The sequence below is a fragment of the Phocoena phocoena genome, chromosome 19 (assembly GCF_963924675.1).
Source record: "Phocoena phocoena chromosome 19, mPhoPho1.1, whole genome shotgun sequence".
Taxonomy (NCBI): Eukaryota; Metazoa; Chordata; class Mammalia; order Artiodactyla; family Phocoenidae; genus Phocoena; species Phocoena phocoena.
The window spans coordinates 54,575,361-54,587,420 of record NC_089237.1 but is presented as its reverse complement, the minus strand read 5'-3'; the positions used below and the strand labels follow the sequence as shown (position 1 = coordinate 54,587,420).

The following is a 12,060-nucleotide window of genomic DNA, read 5'->3' as shown; positions in this document are numbered from 1 at the left end:
TGTATGATTTCAATACATACTTTTCAATAATAGAAAGTGTCAATGTAGTATTTTGAAAATTGTTCTTACTACTTGTTGTATTAATTACCCCACAGAAGTGATTTTTGTCTCTTTTCCTATTATAATGATTTTCCAGGAAGGTCAGTAACATTCTGTGAAGGGCATTCAGATGTGTGCATTCAAAACTCCAGTAGCATCTTTATGTAAGTATGTAGACAAGGAACAATTTGAAAACCAAGTACTTACTGCTAAAGTGATTTTGCCTAAAATTTCTTCTGGAATAACATCATCTAATACACTATATACATATTTGTAAAACTTATCAAACGAGGTAGACATGAGTTCCATACAGATCCAACAGTCACCCTATAAAAAAACAAATATCGGTTATTCTTCTACATCTTAACATTAAGTACCACCTTTCCTTTACTTAAAATAGAAATACAATGAGAGAAGAAGCAATCTTCTTCTTTTTTTTTTTTTAAATTTTTGTTCCTTATTAAAGTGCTGGACAGAATAGTCTCCTCATGTTCAAACACAAACTTAGTAGCCCAATTTTCCCCACTCTTAATTGTAAGGATGGGCATAGTCCTACACAGAAAACCTTTGGACTTTTATAAAAATTTTCAAACTCTGCCATGATTAAATAGAGAAACAGAAAATATGTGGGAAACTGTTCATTCTCACTAACAAAGGAAATAGACTACAGGAATCTTGAGAAACTATATAAACTTCTTAAATTAGTAAAAAAGAAAAAAAAATACATAAAGCAAGCCCAATGCCTAAAGTCCTTGCTTAAATGCCACCTTCTCAGTGGCCGACATTGAAAATGCCCAATTCAAAATGCAAGTCATCCCCCTCTCAGCATCCCCTTAACTGCTCTACTCTGTAGAGACTTTATTATCTTCTAATATAAAATATAATTTACTTATTTATTATGGTTTTCATTGATCTTCCCTATTATAACATATAGTCCACCACGACAGGGGCTCAATAAACATTCCTTAAATGAACAAATGCTGGCTATAATCAAATCAAATCATTCAAAAACTATTGGCAGCATTGTAGAGTGTTTTAAACCAGTTTGAAGGCAATCTGACAACAAAACAAGAGAAATAAAAGTGCCTATACCCTTTGATAGTCATCCCATGACTGGGAACCTAACTTAAACAAATAGCTCGTAAATTACAAAAAGAAAAAACAAAACCAAACTAAAAACCTCAACTATCTCACAAGATGAAATGGTACATTATTAAAAGGATTACCTAAAATTAAATTATTTTGAAAACTATACAGTTCATGAGGTATGCATGAGAAAACACAGGCTATAAGCAGATTCCATGTTTATAATGCTGTAAAAGTATGTGCACATATAAACAAGGAATACGAAGTACCTTGGGAGAGTGAAAAGAGCTACAGGGATCATGACAAGAATTATCTTTAAAAAATTTTGCATATGGTTTCTAATTTATGGATCCAGCTATATCCTTAGAGATTTTCTACCACTAACCTCCTTCCCCTAACGTCTGACTTGGATTGATCATACGAGAGATCTATGCCCGGTGAAGTAAAATGGCTTGCTCAGAACAGCACTGCTAATTAGCGATAGAGCCATGAACAGAATCCACTTTACATAACTCCTTTCTCCTATCAACACCTCCAATGCAAGGACATTTAACTTATATGTAGAGACAGCACATGCTGTGATGACTGCTGAGATGAATAATCCCACTCTTAAAATAGAACCAGCTGCTGCAACATCCATGTAGCTCCATGGCTTCACAGAATGCTGATTTGTAAAGCATAACTGACAAAGTGAACTTTCACTTATAGTTATTCCAATCTTTCTTCTTAGGTCTCTTTTTCTGGGTGCTCTTGCAGAATAACCTTCGTAAACGACTAACACTATTAACCCAAAACACACACTTGAATTTATTTCAATCTAAAGACACCATCTCAATAGATTTACTAGAATTTTTTAATTAGAGAAAAGGATAGCACATTTAACTCACCTACTTAGAAAAACAGCAAGGAAGGAACTTAACTTCAGTAATATAGCAAAGTGGGACAATCAATGATTAGAGTGTGAAGGCCTGACTTACTCATCCAGGCTCTCCCACTCTCCACTTATATAAGCTTGGGCCCCGTTAACTCCTAAGGATGAAATGGGATTGCCCCACAATCTACAATGGAATATGATAAAGATCAAATGAGTTAACATATGTAAAGCACAAAGTAAAGCGCCTGGCAGCTGCTAAAAACTAGAGTTAAGAAAATTAGGGGAGAAGGGGAAAGGATGGAAAAATAGGAAAGCAACCAAAAGAGAAGGAAAGACAAGGGAACAAGGGAAATAAAGGTGAGAAGTAAACTGAGGTGAGAAGGGCAGATACAAAGGAGCAATTAGCTCCAGGGAGGGAAATCTTTGTAGTTTCTAAGGCACATAACCTAATGTAAATGTATTTCTTCTAGCAGTTCCTTTTGGCCATAACTGAGAATAGACAACAGCAATGAGCTGCGTTAAAAAAAAAAAAAAAAAAAAAAGGAATGGTTTGAGCTGCCTCAAAAGCAGTGACAGCAACATTACTTTCGCGTTCAAGCAAAAGACAGGACAACCACACAACTGAAATACAAAAATAAAAATTACTGAATATGGATTTACTGAAAAGGAAGGTGGAGGATAATGAAACTGAACTACTAAGATCAAGATAAGGGTTTCAGAGACAACATCCAGATAAAACCAATAACATAACTTTTATACCAACAGGAACAACTTAGAAAATAAAATGTTTAAAAAGACACCACTGGGCTTCCCTGGTGGCGCAGTGGCCGAGAGTCCGCCTGCCGATGCAGGGGACACGGGTTCGTGCCCCGGTCCGGGAAGATCCCCCATGCCGTGGAGCGGCTGGGCCCGTGAGCCGTGGCCGCTGAGCCTGCGCGTCTGGAGCCTGTGCTCCGCAACGGGAGAGGCCACAACAGTGAGAGGAGGCCTGCGAACCCAAAAAAAAAAAAAAAAAAGACACCACTCACAGTAGAACGAAAAAAGCACCTAGGAATAATACATCTAACAAATTAGCCTAGCCAGACTAATCAGGAAAAAAGAGAGAAGATACAAATTACATCAGGAATGAGAGAGGGAGGTAACATCACTGTAGATTCTACAGATATTATGATGATAATATAGGGCTATTATGAATATATACCAATTAATGTGACAGTTTAGATAAAAGGTACAAATTTCTGAAAATAAAATCAAACTACCAAGTATCACTCAGGGAGAAACAGATAACCTGAAGAGAACTCTTTGAAAGAAACTGAACTGCAAAATACTTATGCTGAGTAAAAGACGACAAAAAAAAAGGAGGGGATACATGCTGTATGATTCCATTTACATAAAATTCTAGAAAATGCAAACTCATCTACAGTGGCAGAAAGCAGCTCTGCAGTTGCCTGAGGATGGTGACAGCAGAGAGGAAGTGTGTATAACCTACGGGACACAAGGAAACTCGTGAGAGGTGGGTATGTTCATGACCTTGATTATAGTGACAAGCCCACACGTGTGTACATTTGTTCCAACATATCAAATTGTATATTGTAAATATGTGCAGTTGATTGCCAATTTTACCTCCATAAAGCTGTACTTAAAACCTGCCGGGGCGGGGAATGAAGGGGAAAGGACAACATGAGCAGAAGTAGGGGTAGAAAGGGAGGAGGTGACTAAATTTGGCTAATATCACTGCCTTTTTTTTTTTTTAGCGGTACGCGGGCCTCTCACTGTTGTGGCCTCTCCCGTTGCGGAGCACAGGCTCTGGACGTGCAGGCTCAGCGGCCACGGCTCACGGGCCCAGCCGCTCCACGGCATGGGGGATCTTCCCGGACCGGGGCACGAACCCGTGTCCCCTGCATCAGCAGGCGGACTCTCAACCACTGCGCCACCAGGGAAGCCCTATCACTGCCTTTTATATAACCTGATGAACTCCTATAGTCACAGATTACTCAGAACAGTATTTCCTACACTGGAGTTTCCCCAACCTCAAAAAATATCTTAAATAAGGGATTCCTTGCTATTAAATTCTGAAAATGTATATATTAAAAGATATTTTAAAAGTGCTTCTAAGTCTCAGTATTGATAACATAAATAGTAGGTCTGGCCTTTATGTAAGCTACAGGCTAAAAGTCACTTTCATTATTCAATACTGTCAAGCTCTTTTTTTCCCCTGTCTAGCAATTCTGAAAATGAATTTAGAAACCTGTGCAATTAGATGTCTTAATAAATTATCTAAATAAAATCCAAGTTGTATTTTGGACTTCTTTTCCTCATTTAGTTTCATCCTAGAAAGAAGTATACACATGGTTGGAGACAACAGCAATAAATGAGTTACCAACTTCAGTATTAAATGTTATTTATTCACTGCTCCAAATAAAGTTATGGAACTTTCAGAGGCTCAATATTACCCAATGGCAAGATTAACCTCTACACTGTTGCTGCCAAGAAGAAAAATAACATCTCATGGCCCCGTGATTGTTGGTTGACTGAATCAGACCAAGAGCTGATGTCCTGTGGTCATATAAATTATGTGAAATGAAGTACTCTGGAGGCTTTTCACAGGGATGGGAGTTACAAGCATTTGTCTCTCTCACAACAAGTCCTGAATGCGCTCATTCATGTCCAGTCTTTTCCTTTCATAAACCCAGAATTCTGTGCCTATTATCAAAACTGAAGGTGGGGCTTCCCTGGTGGTGCAGTGGTTGAAAGTCCGCCTGGCGATGCAGGGGATGCGGGTTTGTGCCCTGGTCCGGGAGGATGCCGCGGAGCGCCTGGGCCTGTGAGCCATGGCCGTTGAGTCTGCGCGTCCGGAGCCTGTGCTCCGCAATGGGAGAGGCCACAACAGTGAGAGGCCCGCGTACCGCAAAAACAAAACAAAACAAAAAAAACAAAAAAAACCCTGAAGGTCATGTCAACAAAAAAGGATCCTTTTCTTTTAAGTGATCTAGCTCAAAAATCTTTCTCCAAACCATTATTAAATAAATGTTTATTATTTTTAACCATTTGTAACTTCAGGAAAGTTACAACTTTGACTATGCATATGCACTCTTCAAGGTGAAATTTCTGCTTCTAAAACTGCATTATTCAGAAAGTACCTATTACTTCCTGCATTCTAAGATCTAAGGGGGGCGGGGGGTGGCTTCATGTTCAGCCTAACTAGGCATTTTGTGACTTAACACAACTTACCTGTATAGCTCCTGACCCTTCATTTTATCATACTCAAAAACTGCAATGTTTAAAAAGTAGATTATTTCTTAAATGAAGCTCAAGTTCTTTATCCCTGGACCACTTGTGGTATAACAGAAAGAACAGTGAGATTTTTGTCTCTGAAGTCCTGTCCGTGACACTTCCTGACTGTGTGACTTTTGTCAAATTAGTACTCATATCTCAGTTTCCTCCCTGGGAAGAGGGGATAATACCACCAACCTGCCCGAGACTGTTGTGAAAGTAATAAATGTGGAATCTATAGAGCATTCAATAGATGTTAGTGCTTACAGATGCATATCTCAATTCCAGTCAACCTTCCTGAGATATGAAACTGAATTTTACCCAGCTGTTCATAAGGAATCATAATGACCCTGTTCAGATATTATTCCAAGCCTTTTGTTTTGTTTCCAGTAACTTTTCAATCATGGATATCACTCTGCTTTCTTTTCATAAAATCAGACTTCACACTATCTAGCCTGGAGCTATATATTTAAATGTTGCTTAAGTGAATTATCAAGTAAACGAACATGAGAAATAAACCGGCATACTTGAGCACTATGGAGGTGAATTAGGGCTGAGATAGAGCCCATGAAAGTCTACGGAGACACTGAGCACAGCATGGAAAAGCTGACTGTGGCATCCAGTTAGGAGAGAAAATCTAGTCCATTCCAGATAACTACTGCTCTTCATGAGATGTGAAGAGTAGTGTGGCCAGGGGATTTATGATTATGAAGAAGAAATTCATGGTTTGGGGGAAGAAGGGAGGAGGAGATGGCAAGATTCCTGTGCAACATGAAGAAAGTTCCAGATTCATGATCTTACAAACAGAATAACAGTATATAATACTTCGGTGCAGGATACAGTTACCTGCCTGAATACATGACTGTGTGCGCTGACGTGATGTAATACTATGTGACATGCGGAAGAAAGGTAACAAATTCAACAGATCTGGTCATAAAAATGGACACTCAAGTCAAAAAAGTACAAGGACAGGAGGAGAAAGAAGCTATGTGAGTCTAAAACTAATAGTGATTAATTAGTGATTCAACAAAGGGATGGGCTCTATCATGAAGGAGAACGCTTTTGGTTAATACAGTTATCTATTAAGAGCACAGAAAAATAAATAAGTATTTCAGGATTGGGTGAAGAATTAATCGACAAACCTCTAAGGTCTTCTCCAATGATAAGATTTCATATCTTTCTATTCAGTGTAACATTCAGTCCTGTCTTACAACACAGTATTTTTTAAGTCAATAACGCTAACAAAACCCCCAAAACGACACCCTTTGCGATCCAGTCCCAAAAAGAAGGGCAGGGTGGGATGCAGTTTTTCCTCACCAGTTCATAACAAACCCACCAGTACCAGCTCATCCTAACATTTTCAAAATGATAATGGATTTTTTTTTTTCCCAGTACGCAGGCCTCCCACCGTTGTGGCCTCTCCCGTTGCGGAGCACAGGCTCCGGACGCGCAGGCCCAGCGGCCACGGCTCACGGGCCCAGCCGCTCCGTGGCACGTGGGATCCTCCCGGACCGGGGCACGAACCCATGTCCCCTGCATCGGCAGGCAGACTCCCAACCACTGTGCCACCAGGGAAGCCCTATAATGGATATTTTTTTAAGAGTATTTAAAATGCTTAAGAGTTCAGTTCAATTCCCATTCACCTAACTAAATATCACAAGTGTGTGACAACTGTCCAGGACATCATGAAGTATCTGATTCACTGACAGCTCCACCTTTACTTCCTGACCCCAACTCACTTCCCTGCTTTAGGGAGTGGTGTGACTGGAAATGAGCAAGTGCACTGACAGCTGCAGGCAGAAGTGATATCCTCCTGTAGCAGGATACAGGAGAGTCAGAGACCAAAAGAGATATATGATCCTGACACCAAGAAACTGAAGTTCTAGCTTCTACATAAAAATCTGGATAGCAGAATTAGATACAAGAAATTCTACTGCAGCTGTTAATTTCCATGTCTGATGAATTTTATTGAGGACTGTGGGTGGACACGAATAAATGCTTATGCTAAATGCAGATACATTTGATGACAGAAATGAATGAAAGTTTAAAAAAGGGGTCGGGGAGGACTGAGGGAGCTCAAGGACAAAAGGGATAGATCTAAATACAGTAACATATTTAGAAGCCAGATGATTTGTGCCAGGTTCTTAAGAAACAGAAAATATTTACATATGAAGAAGGAAATATGGAATTCACAAATGACAGCCATAAAATACTTAATTAACTAATATAATTAAAGTATGAAGTTCACCCCTTAACCAAAGGAACATGAATGGTAGAAATTAATGTGTAAATTATCATGGCGATACACTAAAATGCTGAGAAATCAAGGTATTACTAATGTACGGCATTTAACTGAAGATTGGAATCAAATCCTGCCATCCTCTTACTCATTCCAAGTAGACGTCCACTTGTCAGCTAAGACCCAAGCTTAGGTTTATTCCTACCTCTCTGAAGAGTGCACCATAAAACTGAACAATGTACGGGCAATCACTACTTCGCATCACTACATCCAAATCCATGAGAAGTTGTTTTTGCTCTTTTTCATCCACTGTTGACCGAATTCTCTGGAAAAAAATGACAAAAGATGTCACAAAAACATAAAACAACTTTAGAAACCAAAGAAAAACCACTACCACAAGACTAAAAATTCCAAGGAGACTTCACAAATACTAACCAGACATAAAAATTATCATCTTCCTTATACTTTACAAGAATAATTTTATCACAGAAAAACAAAACAGCACTTAGAAAAAAAATTTTTTGACAAAATAGCACGTAGGAACTCTTTAAGGGACACAGAGCTTTTTAACCACAAGCATTCACTGATGATGATGGAAGGAATGCCCTGCCGGCAAATATAAAGAAAATCTTAACAAGCCATCCTCTAAACAGTTTACGTTGAATAATTATCAGTAGTTTCATACATACTTTTAATCACTATTTCAGAATTGTATGGAATCTGGGCATTCAACGCAAGAACAGCCCTCTTCACTCCCTGGCATCCTTACGCCTTAGCATCCTCCTTCTTTAGAGATGGAAAATAGCCCAGAACAGGTAAAAGTTAGAACTAGCATAGGGGCAGCACACAGACTATGATCCATGTCTCCCAAATCCTGTACTGGTATCTTCCCCCTTCACCATGCTTTCTGTATGTTAAAAACAAAAAGCTCTACCTGACTCTCCAACTCGTGAGTCAGAATGCAGGGCAGCATAAACATGTGGAGGAAAATCTAAAAATGAGGAGACAGAGGGCTGTCTGTCTGCTCCTCAGATGATGAGGTCCTCCCCTGTACATTGCAGACCTGGGGTATATCCCCAACCCACCTGTAAAACGATGACTCTGCACAATTCTAAAAGAGTCCCACAAAAGATAAGGGTCCCCAGCCCTGCCACCCACCCAGGAACTGCACAGAACATGGAGATGTTCAGGGCGACAGCTCCCACTGCACTAGAGACAGGAAAGAATCAAGTTCAGACAGTGTAAAATATTAATAATGAAGTTACAGTTTAATGACAAGGCATGCAAACAGCTCTGTTCTCATAAAAAAAGTTCACAATGTCACACCGCGCCACTGTGTACAATACGTAGCACATACTTACAGGGCAATTTAGTATCAAAAAATATACAAGGTGGCATTTTGTCTTCCAAAGACTTCAAGGTATCTGTCCTCAATGTTCTTGAAAGGGTGAAGGCAGTCAATTAAACTCTTGAACCCATTTTACAGAAGAGAAGCCAGAGGCACAGAGAAATACAAAAGATGTATTCCATGTGACACGACAATAAGCAGGTGTATAAGGAATAGAAGTAGGTTCTCTAATTTTCATTTTTCCCACACTAAATGAGGAACTCCACACATTGCAAATACAAACAAATTTAATTTTGCAACTTAAAATTTACAGCCTGCTAGCTACAGTACTGCATACCAAATAAAATTTACTAGCTGGCATCCATCTTGTACATACTGATTTATTCCAAACTTTCACACTGAATATCCTGCCCAGATAAATAAGAAAAAAATAAGAAGAATGAAAAATAAAAACAAGTAAGACTAGTACTTTTAAAATTAAGAAAATCCCCCCCTCCCATTTCTGTACTTTCATAGTTTGGAGATTAATAAGTTTGCTTTTAAATCTACATCGGCATAATGTCTGCTCAAAAGGGATAGTTTTAAAAAGTCAAATTATCCCAGAGATGTAATTTGTATTTGTTCAAAACATGACACTGAAATTTTTGTAAACATTTTAATTACATTAACTTCTGTTTTAAAAAATATAACTCTAAAAGTGTAGCTGTGAAAATACTAATTTGGGAACGCTATTATTTTTAAAAGACTTAATAATCCTATGTATCTAAACTTAAAAGACAAAGAACTGGTAATTAGAGACAAACAGGGAAGAAAAAGCAAATGATCCTCTGGTTGCAGAAGATTTCTACCTACTAAAGAATTCTCACTATTAATAGATTAAAATTTTTTTTTCTACTTTTACTATTTTTCCTTATTTACAAGTGTACTAACACACACACTTATAAAACACTATTTTAAAAGATGTCCTCCTTTCTAGTTTATTTTTTGTTTCCCTAAACTGGTTATATGGTTTTCTAAATTTACAATAAACCTCAGTAGTTATCATCAATAACTGACTCTTGGGGACCAGTTTCTAAAAACACTGCTGTTGCTACAGAAAGGATACATGTTACTGTGTGAACTGGAGACCTAACTGAAGTCCCAGCATCTAACTGATGTAATAGGATTATTACTAACCATACTGGAGAGAGAGTTCCTGGCACAGTTGTAATCTCTGAGATTGTCAGCATGGCAGGAAAATCTGTCCATCTGTAAAATATTCTTTAATGCCACTGCTAGCATGAAAGAGAACATGGGGGCGCTGCTGGATGGCCTACTGCTCTAATGATGCCTGTCCCCACCTCCTCACGCTTTCTGAGCATCTCGCCCAAGTGATGGGCGTTGGAGGACTAGCTGCTGGTACTGCATCTCAATTGTTTAAAACAGAGCAAGTACAGCTAGCTCTGAATTATACTGATACTAAAGTTTTAGGGTCGTATTGTAACCTTTATTATATGTGAGGAATTAATAAACTAAGCTAATTCAAAAGGCCTGAAGGACTCAAAGAGGAGATTAACTATAAGCATACATCTCCTACAATAGCAGTAGCTTCAAATTAATGATTTTAATTCAGTAATTCAATAAGTAATTCAAGTTAGAAAACACAAATAATCGATGATTCAAATGACAAAATAGTAATAAAAGTCACTACCAGGAAAGTTTTTCTAATTGAACATCAAAATAATGTGTATGGAAAAGATTTCTACCATTTGAAATAAGCAAGGCTCGGATTCTCTAATGAAGGGAGCACAATCACCAAAAATGGAACACATCACTGAGAACAAACTTCCCTTCCCCTTATAAAGCTGTCCTTAATGAGGGTACTGGAAAATGCAAAGGTGGAGCCAATTACACTACTTGAAATTCTCCTGTAATTTAAATGTTCAGAAATCAACTGTGTTGATAAATGCCTTGAATTACAGGAAATTTTCATTTATTGACACCATAAATTTAAAGTTAGATAAGGCGAATGTTCATTTGGTCTCAGCAAACCTTTTTTTTTTTTTTCTATTTAAGAAAGTAGAAAATATTTAAGAAAATCATCTCAAGAACCTTAAGTTTTAAAGAAAAGTTTCACTTTCACCCAAATATCATTAAAATTACTCTTGTTTCTTCATTATGGGGCTATTGAGCTTTTACCTGTCACTGTTTTATTAACCTAGCTTAAGTTATCACATTCTCTCAGGACAAACTAAACTACTTTTTGAAAATCAACCTACACAGCATTTCCAATAATGAAGTTATTTTCAAATTATTATCAAATTATTACAATTTTACTTTATTTGGAACATAATGTAGAGAAAACACTTTTAAAGCAAAACAAGAATTACTACCCGACTTATATAAGCAGTTTGCTACAGTGAAGAAATTTTATATATCTGAAGCTAAAAATATATTTTTAAAATTGTTGTCCAAATCTGTATACAAAGCTGTTTTATACTCTGATAAAGCTTTAAAAGCAGGTAAGTGCCAACAAAAACTGCATGTAGCTACAGATCAGCAACACCAAAATAACTCTCATTTAAAGACACTTAGTAGAGGCAAAGGGAAAAAAAGATAAATTCCTAGTTCCCTGGTTGTATGACTATTAGTGTTATACATGGTTCTTATCTAATTAAAAAAAAATTCCAAAGAGCTTCACTTATCTAAAGCAGCCAATCCAACTCATGCCATTGGCTGAAGCAGCCACAAATTCAGTTACTAGAACTCTGTAAGGATTAAGCTACAGTTATAGAAAGTTAAGAAGTTCCATAGGACAAGCTAAAAAATTTAAGTTAGAAATTGCCCTCTTGCCCTCTCCTACCTCATGCACAGAACCCAGCAATGCCCACTTTGAGAACAGTCCCAATCATACAGAAATACCAGGAAGTGGTTGAAAGTTTGCTTTCCTTCTTCCTGTACAATGTGACATCTTCAAGTCATTGGTAAATTTAAATGTTGACAGCTTATACCTGGCCTCATCTGGAATGCCTCAATTTTTAACAACATGAATTTAAAGTATAAATACTCCTTTCACTGGGATTTCACACACACTATTCTCTCCCCTTATCTCCAAACCCTGCCAACCCGACCTCTCATGTAATTTGCTGGTACTCATCAAGGATGAATAGTTAGGGACAAAACTAACACCAGTAAGTATGAAGGACTTTCAAGTTGATTAAG

At 37.9% G+C, this 12,060-nt stretch overlaps 1 protein-coding gene across 2 annotated transcripts in view; it reads right to left on the bottom strand.

The window, feature by feature from the left end:
- The window catches only part of MAP2K4 (mitogen-activated protein kinase kinase 4), a 105,225-nt gene that overhangs the window by 24,132 nt on the left and 69,033 nt on the right, over positions 1–12,060 (bottom strand). For both annotated transcript variants that reach the window (XM_065896610.1, XM_065896611.1), the window contains 2 exons: positions 7,717–7,836; positions 247–366 (listed from right to left, as the gene is read on the bottom strand). In XM_065896610.1, coding sequence (XP_065752682.1) covers positions 247–366; positions 7,717–7,836 — 240 coding nt within the window. The remainder of the gene's footprint in view (positions 1–246; positions 367–7,716; positions 7,837–12,060) is intronic.